Source organism: Phasianus colchicus, chromosome Z, assembly GCF_987193195.1.
Source record: "Phasianus colchicus chromosome Z, bPhaCol1.hap1.1, whole genome shotgun sequence".
Lineage (NCBI taxonomy): Eukaryota > Metazoa > Chordata > Aves > Galliformes > Phasianidae > Phasianus > Phasianus colchicus.
The window spans coordinates 32,527,194-32,553,504 of NC_143476.1; the positions used below are offsets into that span (position 1 = coordinate 32,527,194).

At 37.1% G+C, this 26,311-nt stretch overlaps 1 protein-coding gene across 1 annotated transcript in view; it reads left to right on the top strand.

Annotated features, from left to right (window-relative positions):
* EDIL3 (EGF like and discoidin domains 3) overlaps positions 1-26,311 on the top strand; it is a 270,698-nt gene that overhangs the window by 188,877 nt on the left and 55,510 nt on the right. The window contains exons 6-9 of the mRNA XM_090131571.1: positions 2,453-2,634; positions 19,546-19,701; positions 20,793-20,937; positions 26,109-26,293. Of these exons, the coding sequence (XP_089987697.1) occupies positions 2,453-2,634; positions 19,546-19,701; positions 20,793-20,937; positions 26,109-26,293 (668 nt within the window). The remainder of the gene's footprint in view (positions 1-2,452; positions 2,635-19,545; positions 19,702-20,792; positions 20,938-26,108; positions 26,294-26,311) is intronic.

Consider the following 26,311-nt stretch of genomic DNA (forward strand, 5'->3'; position numbering starts at 1 on the left):
TAATGCTAGACCAGACTGCCCAGGGCCCCATCCAATCTGGCTTTGAACACCTCCAGGGACGGGGCATCCACAACCTCCCTGGGCAGCCTGTTCCAGTACCTCACCACTCTCTCCGTAAAGAATTTCCCCCTGACATCCAACCTAAATCTCCCTTCCCTCAGCTTAAAACCATTTCCCCTTGTCCTGCTGTCACTCACCCTTTCAAAGAGTTGATTCCCCTCCATTTTGTTAGGATTGAGCTGAACAAAACTGAACAACAAACTGAAGTATCTCTAAAATGTTAGTTTACACTTTAAATACTCTTTAAAAGTAGTACAGCTGGGGTTAACTCACACTGTAAATTAATAAATATGGCAAACCAGGATTGGAACTGCAATTAAAATAAGTAGCTTGTGCAGTGTGGTACCTATTCCCTGATGTAACAAATTTGCTTTGGATTTCAGAAGCAATACTCCTGAAGCTAGGTGAAGGTAAACACTTTTGACCATATATGATCATAGCTGACAAAATACAGTAAGTGCCCTTGATAATTTGACTGCCTTCAATTTAGAAAATTCAAGTCTCTTGAAAGAAAATCACACATATTTGAAGTACTGTTTATCGCATCTGAAACATGAGAACAAACATTCATTCGGATCAGGACTTAACACAGTTTTGCATCTTAAACAGAGGCTGTTGAGAAAAAAGAAAAAAATACTAGGTATATATCTTGTTTGCCAAATCTGGGACATCTATGGGAGACTTGAGGGTCTTAAAACCAAAATAAGTGTTCTGCTCTTGAAAATTATCTTCCAACCTGTTCAGAACTGTCTCTGATATGTGCTGAGATGCTTTCCTCATGCATGCCATTTTCCTATTAGATCACTGAATAATGTTAGCAGAGCAAGTATGTACCCTCATCCCTCAGCACCTTATCAGAAAGAAGCAAAACAGAGCTCTATGTCCCACATCCATATTAGAATACCTGCCATGCCTCTATGCTGTCTTTTTAAGCTCGTTTCACAGATCTCCCTAATGTTTTCTTAGATGTATAGTTTAAAATATTTATCAGTCTGTTAGAAGGGTTGGATTCAGGATGGTCCTGTGTACACCTGCATGTGTTTCAGATATGTATGAGTATGCTTTCTTTTCCATTGTGAAGTGGAAAAAATATTTTAATAAGTAAATATCAGAAACTTCTGAAAATAAGCCATTTACATTTGAAAGTACAGAGATCTCCTGGCTTGAAAACAGGAATGGCAGTTTATAAGCCAAAGGAATTTTATGAGTTGATGAAAAGATTTCAAAAACAGCTACCATTTAAATAGGTCTTTCAATTTTTAAGTAACAGCTGATAACAGTGAAAAATGACAGCTTCACAACAGACGTTGTTTTGTTTTAATGTGTTCTGTAGTGTGCTTGCCTGTGCTGGTGACAAGGAATTTGTTTTCTTCTGGCACTGCTGTGCATCTGGCACAGCAGCAGGAGAGGGAGCTGCATTTTGTTGTATTATGTGTGACATTAACAGAGCCATTAGTCAAGTGCTGATTGCACCACCTTTGTTGTTGGGTGACACATGATGCAAAGAGGTAGAACTGGAGCTTTAGACTAGACAAGCTTAGTGGACTGGAATCATAGCACAGTATGGTGCAAGTCAGTCATTAATTTCAGTGGGGCAAAGAAAACAAAACAAGTTTCTCATTTAAAAACTAATGCATTTGGAACTCACCTGTGGAGATTTTACTTTCTTCCTTCAGAGAACCAAAAAAACACAAAGCTTCCTGTAAACAAAGCAGCAATTTACTTTGCATTTGGCTTCAGAAAACAATATATGCAAAAGAAAATCCTGATTGTAAGCAATTATATATACGAGTGTTTGAATAGTGGTGTTATGTATGAATACTACTCATAAAATTGGAGCATTTGAACATTACAGTTAATTACATACTTTGTAGTTTGCTTATTAGATGTATAAAACCTTTAACTATTTTCATTGTAGCTGAACAATACCATATTTCTAGATTCATATTTCTAAAGATGGCTGCAGTGACACAATGGAGTGCATTAGCTAAATGCTGACTTCCACTGCACAAAGAATATGAACTTTACTATAATAACAGAATTTTGAGTTTGCTTTTGTCAACTGTTTCAGTACTTGAATCTAAGAATAATTTTCTTAATGTTGGTATCTGTAGGACTGAAACTCACAACTCTTCAGAGACAACAAACTTTAAAAAAATTGAAATCTTTACCTGCTTCATTAAGTTTGTAATAAGAATGTTATGTACAAAATATTTGTGCACTTTTTTAGCCTTGACAAAAAGAAAATGCTGTTGAAGTACTCTAAGTCTCTTCTCATACAGTATTTGACTTGTTATTCAGAATCTATTTGTATGCTATTTGTAATTGCAGCCATTTGGGACTCAGAAGAGTAAATAATAATTTCGGTTGCATACATTTCTTATTTCCACAGGATGCTCTGGCCCACTAGGGATAGAAGGAGGAATTGTGTCAAACCAACAAATTACTGCATCATCCACTCATCGAGCTCTCTTTGGACTCCAGAAATGGTATCCGTACTATGCACGACTTAATAAGAAGGGTCTTGTGAATGCTTGGACTGCTGCAGAAAATGACAGATGGCCATGGATTCAGGTAACAGATGGAGCTGAGGAGAAAAAAATCTCCTTGATTCAGTTGCCAGAGTCACTTAAGGAACTGATGAAGACAAGTGGTAATCTAACAGCTAGATTCTTTTTCACTGTCAGAAATGTAGCCTAGACTAAAAGGGACTATTTAGTTGCAAAAGAGGAGTAATCTGAACTTTACAAATGTACAAATCTTTTTAATTTAAAAAGTGTGTGCATATGTTCCAGTGTGACTCTAAGGCACAGAAGCAAATTTATAAAGACTCTTTTCAAGGGAGCAGCTTTCCACATATGCTACATTTGCTCTTTAGGTCATCAGTAGCATTTAGCAGCAATCTCTCTTGGTGGAGGTACTTTGACACACTCCTTGGGCATAGTTCTAGACTGCTTTAATGCAATCTTGGCTGTACCAGAGCCTTTGGGAATTGTTTGTGCTCTCTGCTAAGCTGTTCCACACGCATAGGTTAAGCATTATGTGCATCTTGCTGAAAGTAGCAGGAACTGTTGTAATTAAGGTTGAAATAGCTGTTTGAACATGTCCACGAGACTGAAAGTACATATATTTTTTCACTCCTGCTTAAGGATATTATGGCTAGAATGATTTAAATGGTGGTGCTCCACTTTATAGACTGGATTTCTTTGCTCACAGCAGTTGACTTTGGGAAAAGTCATGAAGCAGTGCAATACAAAGTCCTATAGTTGTATTTTAATGAAGATAATTGTAGTAGATAATGTAGAAGATAATGAAGATTATGTAGTGATGGTTGTTGATCTTTACTTTTATGGTGTTTTTATTACATGAGAACTGGACTGAGGTTTACTATGTTCAGCTAGATCCTAACAAAAAAAAAGTCACTATAGTAAATATGTGAAGAGGGTGCTTTGTTCCCTGCCTCACAGTGTGGGAACAGCAGAGGATGGTACTGAGCATCTTGTGCACTAGCACTGAGTTGAGCTGTCTGTTAGTCCCTTAGCTATGCCAGACACCCTGCTGTTGAACCTACCCTTGTGTGCACTGCAGAGCAGTTCCCAGATGTTTTGTAAAAAAGCCTACAGGATTGCCTGTTCATTTTTCTTGTTTGGAAAACAGGCGCAAAGCACTGCTTGATGAAGTCCTCTGGAGCTACTGTGAGAATGCTGGGTTCTGTCAGTTCAGAAAAATGAAGCTTGTGTTGCTGTTTGTTATTCACTGCAGAGTGAAAACACAAAGGTCCTTCAGTGTATCTTAAGTCAGTTTTCTTCTGACCAGAGAGGTTAGGAAGTTTGTGAAATTTATACATTAAAAAAGATCTGGAAAGAATAACACAAAGACTTGAGAATTATGTGGAGTGGAAAGCTATTGTAATTTGAATGGATAATGAAAAACATCCATTTTACAGTAGTTTTGGAGCTGCTTTAGAGCATGTGCTTTATTAAATATTCTGGAGAGAGAAGTCAGAGCCAGTTAGCGTTGGCCCCCTGAAAATGCCTTTAATAGAAGATGAACTGGATGCAGGCTGTCAGTGGTCAGTTACTTCCATGTTTGTACTCAACAAAGCCACAGCCCTTCACTGAGGAAGCCCTCAGACAGATGTGAAAATTTCTATCCAGACTGTGGAATCATAGAATGGTTTGGATTGGAAGGGACATTTAAGATCATGTAGTTCCAATCCCCCTGCTATAAGCAGGGACACTGCCCACTAGGCCACACTGTTCAAAGCCCCAGCTAGCCTGGGTATGTCTTCTCTTCAATCCTACCTAAAAGGAAAGTTGGACCAGTTGAGGAAATATACAAATCTCAGCCCAAGGCATTACATTTAAAAACTGCAGATTTTTTGAGTTACCTTTCAGTCTAAGTAGCGCCAATCATCTTTGGGTTATTCTCTAATTTTGACAATCATAGCATGTAAAATCTACTTACTAAAATCTAATTAACTGTTATAATTGATGTGTAGTAAGCAGTATCATTCCTTTTTTTCTCATATTTCCTTAAAAGTAAACTTTTGAATGACTTGCCAATATTTCTACCAGAGTTCAGAACAAAAAGAAAAATACTCTTTGCAAAGAAAAATAAGTTTATATCTTGATAGAATTGTTCTTTTCTTTTCAGATGACTTTGCTTCTTGAAGCACATGGGGTCAGCAAATTTTACTTTGGTGCAGAGATACTTGTAGAGGAAAAGTAGTTCTGGAGAAAACTGATTTTGATTTGAGAAGGATAGAGTACCTCAGAAACTCACACTTAGGCACTGTGAAGTAGTTCTTTACACTAGAACCCTGTCTTAATCTTCAAGAATGCAATGCACACTAAGAGACAGTTACTGTCTGTCACCTGTAAAAGTGAACAGTTTCTGTTGAGAGAAGAAAAACCCAGAAATCGTATATCTAATATGTGGTCAGCATCTGTAACAGCCAGAGAGATGCTTCTTCAGTCAGAATACTCACATTTGTACCACACTTGTGGATATTTCCCCTCTGGTCTTGTGGAATAACTGCTCCTATCAACCAGCTTCCTCCTGGGTCCTATTATGTAAGGTCTGCATTTGGGACTTTCTCCACATTGATCTTAGAGATGGAGCATCAGGTTCTGAATATGGCTCTCGAAAAACAGCATGAATGTATGACAGAGAGTGAGTGGAAACTTGTGAAACCAGAAATGCAATTTTAGGAAATGCAAATTAACATTTAGTGCAGTGAACCTGACACAGTAGCCTGTTACTCTACTACAATTTCTAATGCTAAATAAATTCTAAAGGAAGCAGTTGTATCCCACAGAGTATCATTAGATATGTGCCTGTGCCTATTTTTACCTTGTTCCATCATTACCATTTTTCTATCATTTAATTTCTTTATTTATATGTAGCTTGACAAATGAAAGGCTTGAGTGCTTTACTTAAAACTTGTGAAGAGTGCAGATTATTTTTCTCTAATCCTTCAGGTGTCAGACACTCATGAACTAATTAGTATGCAGTTTTGTTTTCTGCATTCTCTAAATGAACTGAAAATTGAAATTGCCATTTTAAATTTACACACTCTACATGTAATTAATAATGGCACTACAATGCTTATAATTGGCTTGTGATTTAAAGGTTCAGTGACCGTGCTTTTCAAAGAAAATTAAAGTCAGAGTAACTTGTATGTCCCTTTTAAAGTTCTGCTGATCTCTGTTTCCCTGCATAGGTTGACACCGATGAAATAACACTCGTGTATACAGTTCACTGCTTTATGAGTGGCATTAACATCTAATATTTTAGAATACAATGAGAAAAAAATCTCATTGTCTTCTTGCATTTCCACAGTTTTATGTTTCCAGAATTGTTCAGTCTCTCAAAATGGTCACTTTGCCTGTTCTGGTTAAACTGTTTTCATCAGAACTCTTTTCTTAAGAGAGTACTGATTTTTCTTTACCCTTTTGTCCTTTTGCATTCATGACTTTAAAATATGCTATTTCTTTTCATTCTGGCTCTATCTCTATTCCTTCCTTCAACATAGTTCATATCTTTGTTTTTCCTTCCACACTGTTCACATATGAATTTTCCTAAGGCAGTACAGATCAGAATACAGATGGCCATGGGTGGGACTGTTGATCAGTTCTCTCTGTACCACATGCAAAGTAATTTTAGATTTAGGGGAATGGACCAAATCCTAAATTTTCACTCTGACTCTCACATACTTATCTTCAGTCATCCTTCTTTCCCCTTCTTCTCTCATTTTCTCTGTTTTCATCATTCTTCTTCCCACTCATGTCTATACTGTTCTCTGCTGTCCTGAAATAAAATTGTAATATTTTAGTAAGAACAGCTAATCTCTGAAACAAGGCTGGAAACATGATGATGTTCTAAATTTAGCTCCTCTCTAGCGATTTCTAACCTAACATCCATATCTATGCCTTACATTGATTCTTCTGTTCCATTTTCACTAACCAAAACTTGCATTTCTTAACTCATCTTTCCCCTGTTCATGGCCAATTTCCATTTTCCTTCCATATAATAGTATTCTTTTTTTGTGTCACTGAAGTTATTATTCATGTAATACTCAAAGACTTAAGCCATAATGGACATGCAGAAAATATATAAAATGGAGTGTCATAAAGAACACTGTAAAAGAGGTAGAAAAATTTGGTATAACTAGCAATATAAGGAACAGTGTACAGTAGCAAAATTATTAACTTGTGCTGTTAAGATGTATGAGTAACTCTGGAGAAAGAGTGCATCTGAAGAACCGTGCTCACAGATGAGAAAGGGAAGTGGGTGGATACTATCCCATAATATAAGAACATTGTTTCTTCAGACATCTGCAGTAGTTATGATCTTTCTGTCCTATTAAATATATATATATAATATATATATGAGTGCAATAGATCATATATCAATCTATTTAAAGCTTAATTGGCCCAAGAATAGTAGGCCCTACACCACCTGTATCTGGAACCTGGAGTGGGGAAGGAGCTCACAGCAGAACTCCAGTGGTTTCTACCACTGCATTGCAGATCGTGCTGAGATTTGTTGGATGCTAAGTCATAGGGAACATTAAGAACATCCTCAAAAGTGTGTGCCAGAATTAGAACAAAGTAAGATGGTGCATGAAGGCATGCAAGAGATGGGTGAAAAGAGTAGGGTGAAAGGTACCAGATTTCAGATCAGACAGTAAAAATCTGAGTGTGGAGTGAAGTTTTATCTAAGGGAAGGATGGGGTGAATTTAATTTCCTGGTGCTAGCTGAGGCTGCTCAATTAGGCAAGGAGTGGAAAACATCAGTACCTGCTGGTGACTGTGTAATTGCTGCTGTTCTGTGGTGACTGAGCTGTCATATCTGAGAACAAGAGATTCTGAAATTGTCTTTCTCTCCGGAATGTGATTGAGAAGATATCAGTGAGGAGCAAACCTGATAACAGCAGCAATTGTGGCATATATGAGAGGCTATCACCATTTTTTTCTTTAAAGTGTTCTGGGGTTTTGGACATGGAAATTGTTTTTCTATAGTCAGTATTAATCCACAGGTGCAGAGAGCAGATTTGAGCATATGCTATAGACAGAGAATAGTAAGAAAATGAACTAAGTACTATAGTTAAGGGCCTGAACTGGAGATTGTTGTATATAAGATGTTAAATTGAAGAATAAAAAAGTATTTAGTTATCAATCACTAAAATAGCTGGAATCGTTTCTCCCAATTCATTTATGTTGGTCAAGTTGCCTTTCAAATAAAAAGATCAAAATATTTTGCTTTATTACTATGAAAAGGAAGAGGATTTAGTTTAGACTTGGAATTAAATGCATTTTCATCTTGGAATTAACTTCTTTCTATGTCTATTTTGTACTGTTTTTCTTTCTTAGATCAATTTTTAAATATCAAATATATTTTGAAAATCAAAAGCCTGGAAGTCTTATTTAGAATATATGGAATCAAAGTGCTATAGCATTCTTTAATTTGTTCTCTAAATAGCTTTTCTGAAACTACATCCTGAAACTTAGATACAACTCCATGTTTTGAGATATTACAGATTAATTGAAAAGCTGTTCAACTTCTCATTGGCAATTTGCATATATTAGTATTCTGATCTAAAACAAATATGTTGTTTTATTTAGTTTTAAGTATTACTTTTTTAATATTGTGGGTTTTTTAAGTACCACTTTTAATATTTTTTTTCTTTTTACTAACTTTTGCAGTTGAAAAAGAATCTTTTGTTGTTACACTTCTTGGAACTGTAAGTGGATAGTCTTCCCACTGAGATTCTCAATTAGAAAGCGATATCTGTGCCAGCAGGTTCTCTCTAAAGCTTTCTCAGGTTCCTGTAATAATTTAGAATTTTAAGATCAGATAAGTCTAGTTAGAGTCAAAAAAAATGTAGTTCTTGTATAGTACGTTTCCACAGCAGAAATCAGAAGGATTAATTAAGTAGCAGTCTAGTAAGCATCTATGAAATGCATGTAAATGTTCAGTTCCCTGGAGGGTGCACATGGAGCCTGCACGCTGTATGGGAGATGGCATTGTTCATCCGGAGAACAAAACACCACAGTGTTGCCTATACAGAGCATTCACCACATTGCCTCTGTGGGTTAATTATACTATTGATATGTTTGAAGACTTTCTATTCAAAATTCGCAAGGTAAGACACAAATTGCACTGCGTTCATTAGGATAGTTGTTTCGTAGGATTTAAATTCCTGTTTCTGTACCAGAAGCACTTTATTTAGTCGTTACTGATACTTTTATAGTGATTTACTTCTTTTTTTATTATTTATTCTGAATATATTAAAATATTGTTTCTTTTTGGTAGAATGCATTTTTTTTTTTTTTTAATTTGTAGCTTAATTTCTTTTTTTTTTTTCCACATAGGTACCTAACACAACTTCTATGGCCTCAGTCTGAACTCTGGTTCTCAGCCTCCCTTTTTGAGTGCTTACAGTCTGTAACACTGGCATAATTAATTGTGTTTACTCATAACTGCTCTAACACACAAACAGTATAATACAAGCTGTTTTCCATCCTTCTCATGGCCAGCCAGGAAAGAGTAAAACATAAACTTTTTTTTCTTTCCCCCCCCTAAAAAAAGCGGGGAAAAAAATAGCAGCTTCCACATGAAGAACTTCCAAAGAGCAAGTATATACCAGATGATAACTATTTGCTAATAAAATGATAAAACCTAAAATACACAGAGGTCTTTCAGAACATTCATTCAAACATCTGTTAGTAAGAGCTCTAAGCAAACGACCATCTGTCAAACCATTCATTTTGTCAAAGTTCATTTCCTCATTCATGAGTACTGTTGTATCAGCTTCCAAAAATACCTATCATCGTAGATTAAATATTTAATATTACTTAATATAGCTCTCAGCTTAGTATAATGTGGCCAAGTGAACCTTATGAAATATGATCTGAGAGCCATCATGTAAGGTGATTTGAACCATACAGGAAGACTTAATCTGATAAGTTAAATGCTCAAAAATGTATTAAAGGTTTTCATTTTTTGTCAACAATCCAAAATTTTACTTAGTTTCAAATGAAGATTTCTTTGGGGAGTATTAAAAAGTGACAATAAGTACCTGAAAGCCCTTGGCAGAAGAGAACAGAAACTAATAAAAAACGGTACTTCTGAATTCTCTCAGAACAGCCCTATAAGGACTTTGGAACTACAGAAATTGGAAAAGTTCTTCAGATGTTCAAAGTTCGCCAGAAGTTAATTGACTTCAGTGAACTTAATACCAATGTCTGCAAACTGTAGATCTTCATCAGTGTCTAAATCTTTAGCTTACAGACAAAAAAATATATTGTTTATCTACTCAGACAAGAAAACAAAAGGACTAGATGCCTGTTTCCTAATGTAATCATCCAGATACTCCCTTGTGTCCCGTATCTCGTTATCTATTTGATATTATCTTAAATCTCTTAGTTTCATTCTTCATGCACACAAACACCCACACACACATACGTATTCAAACAACTTTTGATTGAGGTTTCAAATACACAAAAACAGTTAGTTCAGTGTTAGCATTCCCATGGCAACAAAAACTTGATGCTGTTATAAACACTATCCATAGCATGCTCTGTCAGCTTGTGCATCGGCTTTCCTTAATAATTCTTTGTAATGGAGCTGAATGGCTGAAGTAACAGTACTCTTAAACACATTGTTTCATGTACCTTTAACAACATATATTTTGAACTAATGATTTGTCACAGTCATCATGGTAATCAAACAGCAAAAGGTGATAGGCTTAAATGAGCAAATGTGTGTCTGTCTGGTTTCTTGCTCCAACAGCAAGTGGCATGCAGAGATACCTTCACACCTATATGGAAGCCAACAAACTGTAATGAAGTGATGTGTGGGCATCACAGTTCCTCAGTGGGAACAGCACCATATAAACTAGTTAGATGACACTATGCTGGTATGAGATAGTCAAACAGGTCATATTTTGGGTCGTAAATGTTCACTTTCAAGATGACAAACTAAATAATTGTTGCTTACAGGTGGTCTTCTGCTAGGTCTTACTTTTAGAAAGACTGTTCTAAATTACTTCACTACAGCTAATGATTGGGATACATAGATATTACTGCATGGCACAGAGACGTGCATTGAAACTTTCCTGTGTGCTGAGTTCATATGATAAGTGACAGAACAGCACAGTGTAAATGGAGGCTCTGACACATCCTCAGTTTTCAGGTACCTGCAGACCCTGGCTGTACCTCAGAGCTTCTCTGTGATTTTAGAGATATTGGAGAAAACTGACAGTCTTATGTGGTGAGTGTAGGAGTTGCCAGCACCACAGTATTAAAGCAGGAATCAGGGTATAAAGTAAACTCATAGTCCTTGACCTCTGCTGGAAATGATGATGTGTGCTTGTCAGCTGACTTCACTGAAACTCTGGATTGAAAAGTAAGAATGAGTTTTACTCTCACATTTTGTAACCTTATTCCATGAGTGGTTAAGATAAAGAGACATTGTTCAAGTCCAAAGTTCTCAATGATATTTTTTTCAATTTTGAGAAGGGTTTCTGTTGGTCTATTGCAAAGCCAAGCAGTGTTTTCCATTTTAATTAAATCTACTGCCTATCAGCTTCTATAGAAAGAAAATTTGTTTTAAGGAAAAATGCAGAGCTAATTAAAATGATAAGAAAATCTTTTTTTTTTTCCTGAACATCAGGACACTCAAGGGTAACTATACTTAAATGTTAACTTTTTTATCTATTGGTTGTTAATTTGAAGGGATAATGGAAAGTAAGGGTTTATTTATTGTTGTGATTCAACCAATATTCAGCCAAATTCACAGGACTCAGGAGGGATTAATCATTCAAGCCTATTTTTCATTTTCTGTAATAGCATCTGTGGGTGGCAAAATCAGACGGCTGACATAGTCTTTTCAGCAGACACAAAGCCATCTGCCACCTGTGTGCTTATTAGTCTACCTCTTCATTCCACTTGCGCCCATCTAGAGCCTTGGCCTCTCTCCCTACTCAACCAGTCTCATAGCAACCAACAGATTATTTTCAAAGTTGATAATACGTAGGAAGTATTGCTTTTATGTACTCCTATTTTCCTATTTGTATTTCTCCTACAAATTATGTCATGAAGTGAGCACATTCTAACAGTTGTTCTAATTATTATCAGTCAGAAAGTCCTAATTACAACTGGAATTTCACCGTTCCTTCGGTCTTCTACAAGCTGGCAGTGAAAAAGACTTTAGACTAACGAGACAAGCAATTAGCAGATACATGGGAAGAACGTAAAGATGTTATGGTCAGCATAATAGGCAGCATAAAACCATCTGTGGCTGCCAGGCCCATTGAAAAATGGGGATTCAGGAAGGTTTTTGATGATTAGAATTATTTGAACCAAGAAGGAAAAGATGTGCAAAGACGTATTTTATGATGTATGTTTAATGTATTTTGTGTTACAAAAACTGAAATATTGCATCATGAGTCATTAGGAATTAAAAACACTGTTGGATTACAGACTGAGGTAGTATAGCATAGGACTCATTAAAAAAATCCAGACTAAATTTAGATCCTTAGCATCTCCCAAAACTGACATAGCCAAAATTATGTAGCAGAGGTTGTTTTTCCTTTGCATAGTCCATGACAACTGTGGCCTATGAAATCAATCTTCAGTGAATCTCTTCACCTTCCTCTACAGTTGTAATAATTTCTATAAATTCACTGCATTAAAAAAAAAAAAAAGGCAGGTTAGTGAACTATGGTTAAGAAGTACTCTCTACAAAGATTGTTATTCATTTGTTATCAATGCTGTCTTTTACTGGCTGTATTCTGGTAAAGGAACTAAGTAGCTTCAGTTTTCTTGTGTGTTAAAATTAGGGAATGTGTAAAACCCCTTGTAGTAATCCCACAGTGCCAGGGAAGTCTGATCTCCTACATGTTCTCAGTTATTTCAGTTTTTGCTTCAGCTTCCATCCCTCAATCGATGAGTTTAACTTCGGGCTTAGCTTTAACATTCAAAACTAATGAAGAGATTTTCGTCATCTGATTTGTCATTTTGTAGCACATTTCCTTTTGAGTCACAGTATCCTTGGCTGAGAAGATACATAGGACCTAGGCAAAGCATGCCAAAGTCTGAATAAGAATTCTTTGCAGTTGTCCTTATTGGGATGAGAGTAGGTCACATCTATTACCGAAGTTTTTACCAGAGTTTTCATGTAGGATTAAAAGTGTTTCTGCAGTCAACGTACATCCCAACATCTATGAGCTATTGATCAGAACTATTTTACATGCAGAAATTCATCGAGATGTTGGGGTTTTTTTGTTCGTTTGTTTGTTTGTTTGGCAACTGTTGTTATTTGAGCATTCTTTGACTGATAATTTAAGATCTATTCTAGACATCTGGGGGAAGTTCTTTTCTGTTGCCCAAGGAGGTTGTGGATGCCCCATCCCTGGAGGCATTCAAGGCCAGGCTGGATGTGGCTGTGGGCAGCCTGGTCTGGTGGTTGGTGACCCTGCACATAGCAGGGGGGTTGAAACCAGATGATCATTGTGGTCCATTTCAACCCAGATCATTCTATGTAAAGATGATTCAGAGTTAACAATAGCAATAAATGACTCCAATGTCTCTTAGCTAATATTAAATAGCAGGTATATGTATATATATATAATGTCAAGTTAATCAGGAATTTGTAAATGAGAAGAAATTTTCAAGGCTGCGGGCCTCTAAACAATGTGAGATTGATTATGGACCTCTATTTCAGATGGCAGCCTAAATATACCAGTATTTGAATAATTCATATCATGCAGTTAATGTCATTCATAACAACTACCTTTGGGACGAAAATAATGGCTTAATAATAGGAAACAGACCAAGTAAGTTTTTAGTCTCTCTAATTACGTAAACACTTGGAGGCACAAAGTGAATATTTTCAAAAAAATGTCAAAGTGAGAATTTTTTTTTTATATTCATAACATACACTCCTCCATGTTAACATTACAGTGTGGCCCAAATAGTCCTTGTAGTTGGTTTTACTTATGTATACTTTTTTTTTTTTTCCATATAACTGGGTTTTGAACTGCGTTCTGATCTTTTCACAGACTTGAAAATTAAATTAACAGGCCAGCTTACACCTCTGTTTCAACTTGCCTAGCTGGAAACATACACAGTTTTACTTAATTTATTTAATTGAGGAACACAAAGATGTTGGGTTGCTTTTAGGTGGTTGGCTGGGACTAAGCCGAAAGTACAAGGAAGACCTGAGAGCTCTGTTTTTACTGTATGAGATGAGAAATGTGCAAGGCACCTTGAAATGACAATATGAGGAGGATGTGTTTGCAGAGGATTTAGTAGGAAAGCTGTGGAGAGTCTTTGCTGAATCTGCATCGAAGTCAGTGAAATGAAAAGGGTTTGTGCTCAGAAATAACTGGGTATCTCATCAATTTGCCTGCAGGGCACAATCCCACAGTCACAGTAGGAACTACCATTTCCAAAGTGGCTTATAGCAAATGACTGTGTTTGTTCTCCCAGACTGTCACGAATTTGAGATAAAACATGTTGACTTTTCTCTGCGTAACAAACTTTTATCCGGAACAGCAACAGCTGCAGTGCCGCCATGGATAAATAACTGCATTACCTAGTCTGGTTGCTGGTTAGGACATGTATAGCTGCTGCTGTCCTGACCACATCGTTGCCCTCAGCTACACCTGGAGAAGCTCTGCTGACAGGCCTGGTTAGGAGAGCAACAGACAGCTACAGACGAGCAAGACAGAAAAACACCTGAGATCGAGATGCGTGGATACTCTGAAGCAGGGAAAATAATAGGAACTGACCTGCGCTGGCCTTCCTGGACCTCATCACATTCCAAGTCCTGCTCTGCAGCCCCCTGCTCCTGACAGACTGTCCAAATGAAACAGCAGCATTCAGTGTATTCAGCGTGCACTGGTGCTTAAAGATGGAAGGGGAATCATGGGAGGGAGCTTTCATGCTCATTATATTTCTCAGTCTTGCAGGAATCATGACAGGTTACTCCTTCCCTGAGTTTATTACAAGCATTTTCATTGGCAAATTTCCCTATTTCTCATCAGAAAATGTTTCTGTGGGAGCTTTCTATCTGGCTTTAACAGAATTATGACTTAAAAAAAAATTAAATTTCAATCCTTCAAAAGCTGATGAAATTATCAGGGAGGGTTGCTATAATAAATCTTTGCATATAACCTTGATCAGTCCTATTTTTGCAGTATAACCTTGATCGGTCTTATTTTTATATGAGTAATAGTGAAGTTTAGTGAAAAAATATATACTTTATGCCAGAGAATGAGAATATGGAGAATTATTTATAGCAATGCTATTGTATCTCATAACTGAACTAGGTAAACATCATAGTTCTCCGTAAACTGCATTTCTGTTTTGAACAAAGCCTCATGAAAAGCCACACTTTAGGTTTCAAAGAGCTAGCACTTTCTAAAGGCTTTAAACAGCATTTCTTGGAAGCTTGCTGTTAAGGTGTACTTCTTGCCAACCTGTTCTGTTATTGTTAATAGTGCAGCAGTAAATGAGAAGATTATGGCTATGTTTGTGGCCAAGAGCATTGCATATGGTATCCGCCTAAAGTCACCCCATCTTTTTATCCTTCTCCTCTCTCTATAAAATAATGAATATTAGATAGATGCAACTGTTTTTTATTCTTGTTTTTTAATCAAGTTCATAGCTTCTGCATACTAATTATTATTTATTCAGAAATTGCAGGATTATATGAATTTCCATTGATGGAATACCTAATTTCTCCTGTTTTCTTACATTGGCATACTGTGACAATGACTTTTTGCCTCTTCTTCTGTAGTTTTATGGTTTTTTAAGCATGCTGGGAAGTTCTTTTTGGACTTTTGGGCAGTTGGTTGAATAGCTCCCTCATAAATACGATGTGTTTTCCTCCAGATTTACGATCTTCCATTTGCTCACACCTAGAAGTGAAGCTGCAGAAGTGCATTACAGATTTGCAGGGTTGGTTCTGAAATGTCTTTGAAAATAATGCTCTGTCTTTATTCTATGCAATCTGTAGGAACTGTAAACTTGCCTTGTTCATATTGACACTTTCTCCTGAGAAAAATAGTCTTTTTTGTTTATTCTTCGTTTCTGACAAGGATTTATTTTCAGTTAAATTTCATATCAATTTTGATTGCCTACATCTTCAACTGTTTAGACATCTGAATGATATAGCATCCCAAAACTGATTTCTGTGAATCATTGCCATCAAAGACATTAGTACACCAGTGAAAATTACTGCTACAGAATCAGTGCCAAGAGCAAAAGACATGACAAGATGCTTCTTCCTCTCCTGTTGAAAAAGGCAGTGGCTCTGTAAACTGCTGCGATGAGAAAAGTAGTCTAATCATGGTTCTGGGAAGGTTATGGTGATTGAAAAGAACAAAATTAAATGAAATTTAAGGGTTGGTGAGAATATTTTAAACTGATAGAGTGTAATTACTCCCCAGAGCTTAAGCACGTGCCACACTTGAAAGCACTGCCTGAGCAATTATTTTTTTATTTTTTTATTTTTTGCTTGGTTTTGGCTATATCATAGAATCATAGAACAGCCGGTGTTGAAAAGGACCTCAGTGATCATCTAGTTTCAACCCCCTGCTATGTGCAGGGTCACCAACCACCAGACCAGGCTGCCAAGAGCCACATCCAGCCTGGCCTTGAATGCCTTCAGGGATGGGGCATCCACAACCTCTTGGGCAAGCTGTTCCAGTGTGTCACCACTCTGCATGTGAAAAACTTCATGCTAAAATCTAACCTAAACCTCCCCTGTCTGAATTTAAAACTATTCCCTCTTGTCCTATTACTGTAGCAGTACATGCCAACTGTCTTTCCGTATCAGCATAGTGAATTTGTGCCACCTGGAAGAGGTTTCCCAAACAGTGGTGGAAGCCCCACCCCTGCAGACATGGAAGGCCAGGCTAGTCCCTGCTCTGAGCAACCTGATGTAGCTGTAGAGGTCCCTGCTTATTGTGGGGCAGTTGGACTAGATGGACTTTTAGGATCCCTTCCAACACATGATTCTGTCTTACTGTGATTCTGTGACTATGCAGATATCACCCCTTTCATTTAGAATTAGATTTGAATGGACTTAAATGAGATTATGGCCTTTCCTTTACATGCAGCTTTACCTGCTTGATTTAGTGTTCATCATTTACTCTAGCCAAAGGACAGTTTTGCACTGAAATACAAAGGCAGTTTCAGGGAGATTAATTGTGGGTATCAAGTGGCACCTTACTCAAGTTCTGTCAGATGGTGTGGAAGGAAGTGCAGCAGTGGGCACTCCTTACTGGGATTCCTGTGGAAACATCACAACCAAAATCTTTACAGTGAGTGATGTGTAAGTTGCTGTACCTTGGAGCTGACTGCAGCACCATGAATGGGGCTGCTCTCTTCACAGTGTAACGTTAGAAGGAAGCCAGGTTGGAAGAATGCATCAGGATTCTTAAGCAACGCTTTCCTCAGATTTTTATGCAAGCATCTTCTACTTTCAAAGCCTTTGCAATCCATTAATTCTTAAATTACTGGGGCAAACCCCGCGAAGTATTAGGGATCTTCTATCATCCTTGATTTGCCTGGTAGATTTACGCCCAAATAAGTTACTGCCTTTTCATAAAATGATGTGTTGTACTCTTGTTCTAGTCTTGTTGATTTTCACTCCTTTGTTTGAAAACAAAGTTGCCATATAATTAGAATATATTACTTCCAAACCTTAATCTGTATTTCTTTTATGTACACAAAGTAGAGCATCCTGAGTTGTTTTTCTTCACAATAGCCATAGAAAAAAAATGCATTGAAAATGCTTTTAATGCCGGTTCACATTGCACATTGGGAACTGTGCTTCCTGCTGAAGTACATTAAGTAAGAAAGATTTTCAGCACCAGCTTCATTATAGCCATTGAACAGTTATAATAGTTTGTGTTTTACTAAGCTCTGACTTGAGAAGTTTAAAACCCATAAAGGAACTCAGACACAAAAGGCCAATTAGATCCTGCTATATCCGTGTACACTGAAAGGAGCTACTGCCGTCACGAGGTTAGCCTCATGAGGGTTTTGCATGTAAGAAAGCTGCAAGGATTTGAAGGCATTTTTCCTCCCCCTTCACCAGGATTTTTCTGCAAACACTGACAAAACCTGCAGACCTGATTGCAAACCATCATGTCTTGTTTTCATTTCCTAAGTTATTTCAAGCTCAGTGCTGTTTAAATCCAGATCTCCATTTATGATTCAGAACTTGATTGAGAAAGCCTCTAGAAGGAAAGATTCTGACTGTTAAAATAGAGAAGTAAGATTGTGTAACTTACATGTTCAGATGCCATGTATGGGTATAGAAGGACCTGCTGTACAGCAGAACAAAGGCAGGGTTTTTCCTTCCTTAAAGAACTGAGGTGAAATATTATGTATATTAAGGGAGTATCAAAAAATTATTTTCATTTAATTTTGATTATTATTTCATCAAACCTTCATTCAGTAGTGCTCTTTTTTCTCCAAGTTTCAATTCTTGCCGTAACATTTAGCTCTTCAACAAATCATTTTTGGTTTTCACTGGTGGAGGATTTTTCATTATTTTGCTTCTTGAGATGCAGTGTTTGATTTGTTGTACATTAAAGATGGAGGCTGAGGCATGAAAAGGAGACAGTGTAGCAATAATCCTAATCTGGTGTGTAAAGCCATGGTTTCCTTACAAACAAATCATAAGAAATATTTTCTATGTGAATCCTCATCCAAAAACATTTCCTTATTCTAACATTTGGGGGAAAAAAAGAAAAAAAAAAAAAAAGAGTGAATCTGAAACATTAGGTATATGCATAAGATCAAAGAAAACTAACAAAACTTATTTGGTATTGTGTTATCTTCCTTGAGATTTTCCTTTTCCTGAAGATATCACTGGACAGCACATATAGAAGGCAAATAATCAATGATTGTTTTATGTTTGACTGTACTTTTTAATTTGTTTTTGGAGATGATTTTCTTTTTATTATAAATTTTGTAAATATATTTCATATTTTTCTATCTTGTCTATTTATGAATAATCTTAAATTCTATACAGAGAGTTAAATCTTTTTAACAGAATTCCAGAAATCTTTGTGTCTGACTGCTGCTCTGTGCTAACTAAATTTTGAAATGACAGTAATCTCAGGAACTGTCCTCTTACAAACGTATGTTGGTGGGTTTTTTTTCATCTGAGAAACAAGTAACATAGAAGATTTTCCAAGACAGACAGACACGAATCTCTTCTGATTAATACCTGTCTAAATTCTTTCATTCTCTCCATTATAGCTGCAAATGTTCCTGACTTTTCGTGGTATCTATGAGAAAGATCCTGTGAAAAAAATCTAATTTTTATAGGCACCTTCTCCTCTCTCTTACAGATGTATGAGTGGTTATTCACAACTTATTGTGAGAAATGTGATAAAGCAACACTGACATTTATTTTTGCTTTAAAAAAAAAAAAATATTAGAAGCCTAACTATTTCAGTCACATAGCAGAGAAACAGCTAGAGCCTCACAAAACCACAGCAGTAAAATACTGCCTTTCCTCACTTTCCCATATAATATGTAATAAGATATTCTAACACTGATGTTTAATAATCCTTAATAGCTGCTAGATTACATTTCCAAGTGAGAGAAAATCTTGAGATCACACTGTAAAGTATTTAAATGTCTGGCTGGCAGACACTTGATCCCTCTCTTGACTCTGCATACCCCTGCCCTGGGGCTGCCATCCCAAGTGGTAAGAAATGCACTGAGTCAGCTTTTTGTTCCTTTGTTTTGTTTTGTTTTATTTTCTGTGTATGTATATGAAATGGATGAAAGATGTAATTAGTACAGATGTAAAGATAGCATTTTGGATGTTACAGGTATGTTTTTTTCTTTCTGATATAAAAAAAAAAGAAGAAATCAAAGCAATCTAGGATCAGAATTGTGTCCCTCCGTAGGCTAGCAGTGAAGTTGTACCATTTTACTGTTTCAGATAAACCTACAGAAGAAGATGCGAGTCACTGGAGTTATAACCCAAGGTGCCAAGAGGATTGGAAGTCCAGAGTATGTGAAATCTTACAAAATTGCTTATAGCAATGATGGGAAGTCATGGACAATGTACAAAGTAAAAGGCACAAATGAGGATATGGTAAGATTAAGTCATCTCTGTATGAATATGCCTTGTGGTCCAGCCACCTTCTGTAATTTGAGCTATCTCTGGTAGATGAGCCTAATTACTTGACAGCTTGATATAGCTTGCCATGTTCTTATTTTATTCCAGAAAAAAAATCAATAAATTCATACTTTCTGTCTGCTAAGAATTTCTTATACCTTAATTGATGGTCGTATAAATGCTCTGTCCCAAGGATAGAAAAATCCTGTTTATTACACTTATCTGATTTTCATTTTAATTAGTTTACCAGTAATTACTCATTACTTTGTTTTCAATTTAGTCTTATTACATTGGCAGATTAGTGTTAACCCTTTAAAGCATTGAACTCATTCATCAGTGCTAATCTCCTTGCTACACAAACAGTGTCATCCAGTGAGAAGTGTGCATCTACAGTTTTTAAAGAGAGCTGTACGTACAAAACAGTAAAATTCCCTTTGCTGTATAGGTTAAAATCGAGTGAAAGCACTTAGCAGAATTGGACATGTGTTTTTTTATGCATGAAGGGAATTAAACTGCTGTGTAAAAAAGTGTGCAATGAGGGAAGAAAACAAAACACAAACAAAGCATGTCTACACTGTTAGAATGAGATCTAAATAGAGGAATGCGTATAGGTTTAATTCAGTGCCCACTGAGATCAGTGGGAGGGTTACAGTACACTTCAGTGGAAACTAGACCAGGCTCTTGGGGTAGAGGTGAATAATAAATGTCAATCAGTGCAGATAATTAAAGGTTAAATTGAATAAGGTCTATTTAATGCACTAATTAGACAAGAAGATGTAATTTATTGCATTAGTAGATCAGTAGATTAGTAGATTCCCAGGAGTGACAAGATAGAGGCCCTGATTCAGTGCAGATAGCAAACACTCACTGGTGCAAGCCAATGGAAATGTGTTTTGCTTAAAGATTTCCTCATCGAACAGTGGAGGAAATGGGGCATTCTCTTTGAAAAACTCTGCGTGAAATGTGGAAAGGAGGTCAGAAGAGTGGATATTTCTGAAGCATGGAAATGGACTACACCTTTAGTATCAATTTTGGCATGTTTTTAAAACAATTTCATTTTTTTATAGGTGTTCCGTGGAAATGTGGACAACAATACCCCATATGCTAACTCCTTCACGCCTCCAATAAAATCACAGTACATACGCCTGTATCCTCAGGTTTGCCGACGACACTGCACATTGAGAATGGAACTTCTGGGCTGTGAGTTATCAGGTGGGTTTCCTGAAGGGAACAAGAATCATATAATCACAGAATGGCTTCAGCTGGAAGGGATTTTAAAGCCCCCTCTGTTCCAATTGTTTGCAGCGGGCAGGTTGCGCACCCCAGCTTGGGCAGCCCATCCAATCTGACCTCGAGTGCCTCCAGGGATGGGGCACCCACAGCTCTCTGGGCAGCTGTGCCAGGACCTCACTGCATCTGAACAAAAAATTTCTTCCTTATTTTCAATCTAAGACTATGATCTTTCAGTTTAGAACCATTTTTCCTTGCCTTATCACTACACTGATAAAGAGTCCCTTCCTGTCTTTCCTATAGGCCTCTTTAGGTACTGGTACGGCTCAGTGAGGTCTCACTGGACTTTAAGCAAGCATTCTACGAAAATCATGTCACAACGATACTGATTTAAATAATATAAGTGACAATATTCTGTTGCCGTAGGACAGTAATAGTAGTAGGGCAGCTACTTTGTAAATCTTTCTGGCACCAAAGCTGACTTGAGTCATTTCTCATGAGGGTCAGGTACATGCCAGCCTCAGAGGTATCAGTGTGATTCAGCTGCAGCCAAACACCACTCAGACTGGAGACAGGCTTATTTTGCTGGGCTGCTTTGGACAAGATTTCAGTTTAAATTTATTTTGTGGGTTTCCAGCAGAAGCAGGGATTGTTTCTTATAGCAGAAAGTAAAAGAGTAAGTGGAGCCAATATAAACCTTCTTAAGGTTTGTAGTAGCAGAAGTTATAACTCAAAAATATAAAGCCTGACCTCCAGCTACTCTCTTCAAGAACCGTATTCCCTTACAAATTCAGTAAAGCATGTAAATTTTTTATCTTTTTCAAGAGATCAACCTTTTACCAGTGGGAGCGCTCCACTGAATTCATTTTAGAATGATTTTTATATGGCTGCCTGCTTACTGTACAAACAATAGTCATCCAATTCACGAATGATATATCAAAACAGCTGGAGTTAAATAATTCTCAGTCCTCTAGTGGCATCAAAACCAGATTCAGAAATGAAAAGTTAATGCATTAATCTCAGTGTAGCCCTTTTCCAATATAGATAGGTTTGAGAGTAAATAGAAAATTCTGTCTAGCTGCTTTAGTCTATTAGATTTTTATTTTTATTTTTTTTTATGTCTTCCATTTCTGGAATCGCAATTTAGAGCAAGTCCTTGCCAGAGTGACCAGGAATTGTTTTGCTCAAAGAACTGTGAAAGCTACTGAAGTGCTTTCATTTCAGTGGTCTCCTAACACTTTCAAGGTCATCATTTCTTAGAACCAGGGGCAGCCAAGGCTCAGCTGAACAGTTTCAATCTTAATGAAAGAAGAGTGTACATAAAGGGAGACTAATTCACTCTAATTACAAGTGGTCTATCTTAAGCAGAAGAACATGCTTCCCTGAAAAGTGCTGCTGCGAGGAAAAGAATCACTGACAAAGTGACTGAGACTATGTTGCAACACCAGATCATCCTAAAAACTAATCTTTTTTCAGCCAAACTTTATTACAATCATTAGAGTCATCGAGGTTGGGAAAGACCTCTAAGATCATCAAGTCCAACCACAAAGTTCTATAGATAGTATATAGATCTGCTATAGATCTATATACTCAGAAGGACCCAAGGTCACAGCTTGTTGAAAACTGTGATCAGTGGTTATGTAGTGGATTATCAATAAATGAGACATCAATTTTCATAGCCTTGTGTTCCTGCTTTCCCCATGCCTTGCACATTTCTGTATTGTAAATTCCCTTTCCACCATAGGATATTAATTTCTGAGGAGACACAGATTACAACTACTGCTTATTGTAATGCCTTAATTAATTAATTACTAGCAGTAGGAACAAAGTGTAGTTATTCAGCAAAGGATGACTTCACAAAACAAAGTCACTCTCTCATGCAATTTACTCTTATGTTCACACATCTGCATTTGGCAGACAGTTGCCTTCTTGCACCTGGTTTATGTCATATGTGGTTAATGCTAGTGTGTTTTGGTAGCCATGGACAAATTTGACAAATCCTTGGTTTTCTGAGCTATCAGTATTTGCAGAGGAATGTTGATCCCCAGAATTTAACAGTCCTTGGGAAACTTGCACATGTAAGTGTGCATTTATTTTTCCTTTTTGGCTGGTTGTTTTCTGGCAACTATTTTTCCATGTTAACAGTATCTATATGTACCATACACACAAACTCTCATATAAAAGCTCTTTATAACATCCTTGTTTAATACTAGATGTCACTCCCCTTGTTCATCTTCAGTAGTGTATAATCTAGAGAGGAATCCTATGTTTATTAATAGGAAGAATATTTTCTAAATTCTCTAATTTCTAAATTCAGTGACCATTTTTCACAGGTGGTGATATCCAAAGCATCTGAAATGTCTCACTCTAAGATGCTCCTCTGAGCTTTGCCACAAGTGTGTCTACATGAGCTCTCATTAACAGGTTGTAAAAATGGAGGAGAGTTTAATCCTTTCTCAAGGACAATATGAAGTAAATTTAAAGAACATGCAGCATAGTGAAGGTGTCCCAAGGAGTTATGAGCATTATTACAGATAAACTCCTATGAAGGAGTGTAATCTATGGACATAAAAGTTTTATATCAGTTCAATGTTTCTGTTGTTTGTGCTCTGAGAGAAAGAGCACATCAACTATCAAAAAACTCAGTCACTACCTTTCATGCAGGGTGCCACAGGAACTGCAAGGTGACTGTGGTCTCTCTGGCACAAGGCTATCACATCGTTCTGCCACCTATGTGCAACATGCTTACATCTTTTGCTTCACTTTGCTCTTCCTCTGACTCATAACAGCTGTTTTCCTTCTCCCCCTTTGTTATCCTTTTGGGGCAGTAGAGAAAGAAGGCAAGTGTGAAATGCCATTAAGGCATGCGTGCGTGCACAGACATAAGCAGAGACATCTGTTGTTTCATAAATCAATAATAACACTTAAAAGTATTTTTGATTGATTGGACCAACACTGAAAAACAGTTTTGACAACCCTTGTTTTTGTGCCTGGAGCTCCCTTCATATTTCTCAGATGAAACATTCCTGCTGAAAGTCCTTGTGATCTTGTAGTGAGACTTCAGAGCTGAATAATAAGCCAAATCCTTTTCTAGAGCAACAGATGAGTCTCCATTATTTGCACTATCATTTCCTCCCTTCTACTCCCAGGAAAATTATTTTGTTGTTTTTAACTTGGCAGTTCTCCCAACAGGCAAGGCTACACATTTTCTGTTTTTGCACTGTGAATCAATTCTAAAAAGTTTATTCAAAAATGAACTCTGGTTTCTGGGATTTTTTTGTTTTTTTTTTTGTTTTTTTTTATTCAATATGAAACATGCCCGTAGTTCAAAGTTAAAATACACTTATTGTTAAAGAACATGGTATCATTACTTGTCTCTGATAATTTGCTCCTGCTGTTTGACCCCATTGGAGGGCTTGGACTTAGCTACTCTGATTTGAATCCTTGATGAATCCATCCAATTCTGTGGTTAAACCAATTGGAGAAACTGAAAGTAGAATCTGACCAAAAGGTCTTTGCTAGGAGTATCGAAGAAACCAAAGAGTCACATCTTTCAAATGAAGGTGAACACATTGTGGAGGAAATGAACTTTTAAGAAAGAGAAAGCCAGCATTTATATCTAGCTCAAATAAAGTGAAAAACAAAATGACAATTTTGAGGGTGTTGTAAGTGGTCATACCACTCTGGTTCTGTCAGAAGACACCAGCTGAGCTGGGTCATGTCACAGCAAGGGGGCCTTCACAGCTTGCCAGTGTGCTGTAAGCAGCACAGGTGGTGGTAACTCAGGAAATGATTACCTGTAAGGAATCAGCTCAGGGTCCAAGCACCAGGTGATAAACCTCTGTCTTCACAGTGATACATAAATTCAAGATCCTGTCCTTCACAATCATCACAGGGAGATGCACTTCTCGCATCAGCTCCACTGAGGCTTGCTAGGTATGGGACACATTCTGACCCATCAGGTTAGAGGACATTAAAATGTTATTTAAAATGTAACTGAGGTAAGTAGCTACTGAACTGAGGAGAATCACTGAAATTGTGGAATTAAAACTTCTGCAGATTTTTGATAGCTGGAGCAGGAAATAAATGAGAAAACTGCCTCTTTTTATGTTCCCAGCTCCACCCAGCCATACATCCACCTTTCTGAAGCTTTATGGAGACCTTTCTTGTTCTTGGCCACCTGACTTTCCTTTCTTTTCCTTTTATGTCTTAAACCAGGCATCTCACCTACTTATCTGACTTTCAGTACTGCTGTTACAGTGGTGCCATTTTGGATTGTCTTACCTGTTCTCAGTTTCCCTCTTCCTTCTTATGGATCTAAATGCACTTTGTATATTCTCAGCCTAGCAGTACAGAAGAATATAGAGTCATTTGTTAAATTTTTATTGTTTTTATTGTTGTTGTTGTCTTGGGTTGTTTTTCTTCTGTTGGTTTGGGTTGAGTTCTATTTTATTTCCATGAACACCCAGCAAGGAGAAAGAGAAACTCAAGATCTATCTTTAGCAACAGTCAAAATAACTCAGCAAAGTGGGACAACCACCTGGTTTAAGCAAAATGAGCCTGTAACTCTATTTCTCCTACATAATTCTCTACTAATATTCACTCTCCTTCACAGTCATTATTCTGTAGTCTTCTACTCTGCCAGTATGTGTGGGGGATTTTTTATTTTTGGCTGAGTATCAAGTAATTTGAAAGTGCAGAACTCTGTGCTTGTTAACATTTAAACTTCAGTAATGTTATTAAAAAAAAAAACACATAATGTTTCCTCAGTACACAACCACGTGCTTGATGTCACAAGGAATAAAAACGTGGTAAGAATGAAGTGAATAGAGGAAATTATAGCAAATTCCTGGACAGAAAAAGAAAACCAAGATAAGAGACAAGAGTCATCTTTTCTGTGGGTTTCTGTTCATGCATTTGTGTGGGACTAAAATACTTTGAATTCTGTATCTTGTTTTCAATTCTTCTGAGTATTGAAACAAAGTGCCTTGAATTGGCTATTTTTCATTTGTTTGTTTGTAGTTTCTCCCCAACAATACTCTTGATTAAAGTCCTTTCTTTGAGAATTGCTAGTTTTCTTTTCCATAAGGGAAAACCAAAACCACTTACAGAGATAAGTAGCCTGTGTCACAAATCTTATTTTGTTCTTCCAGGTTGCTCTGAACCCCTGGGGATGAAATCAGGGCATATACAGGACTATCAAATTACTGCCTCCAGTGTTTTCCGAACGCTCAACATGGATATGTTCGCTTGGGAGCCCAGAAAAGCCCGACTGGACAAGCAAGGCAAAGTTAATGCCTGGACCTCTGGCCACAATGACCAGTCCCAGTGGCTGCAGGTAAACTTCCACATAAAA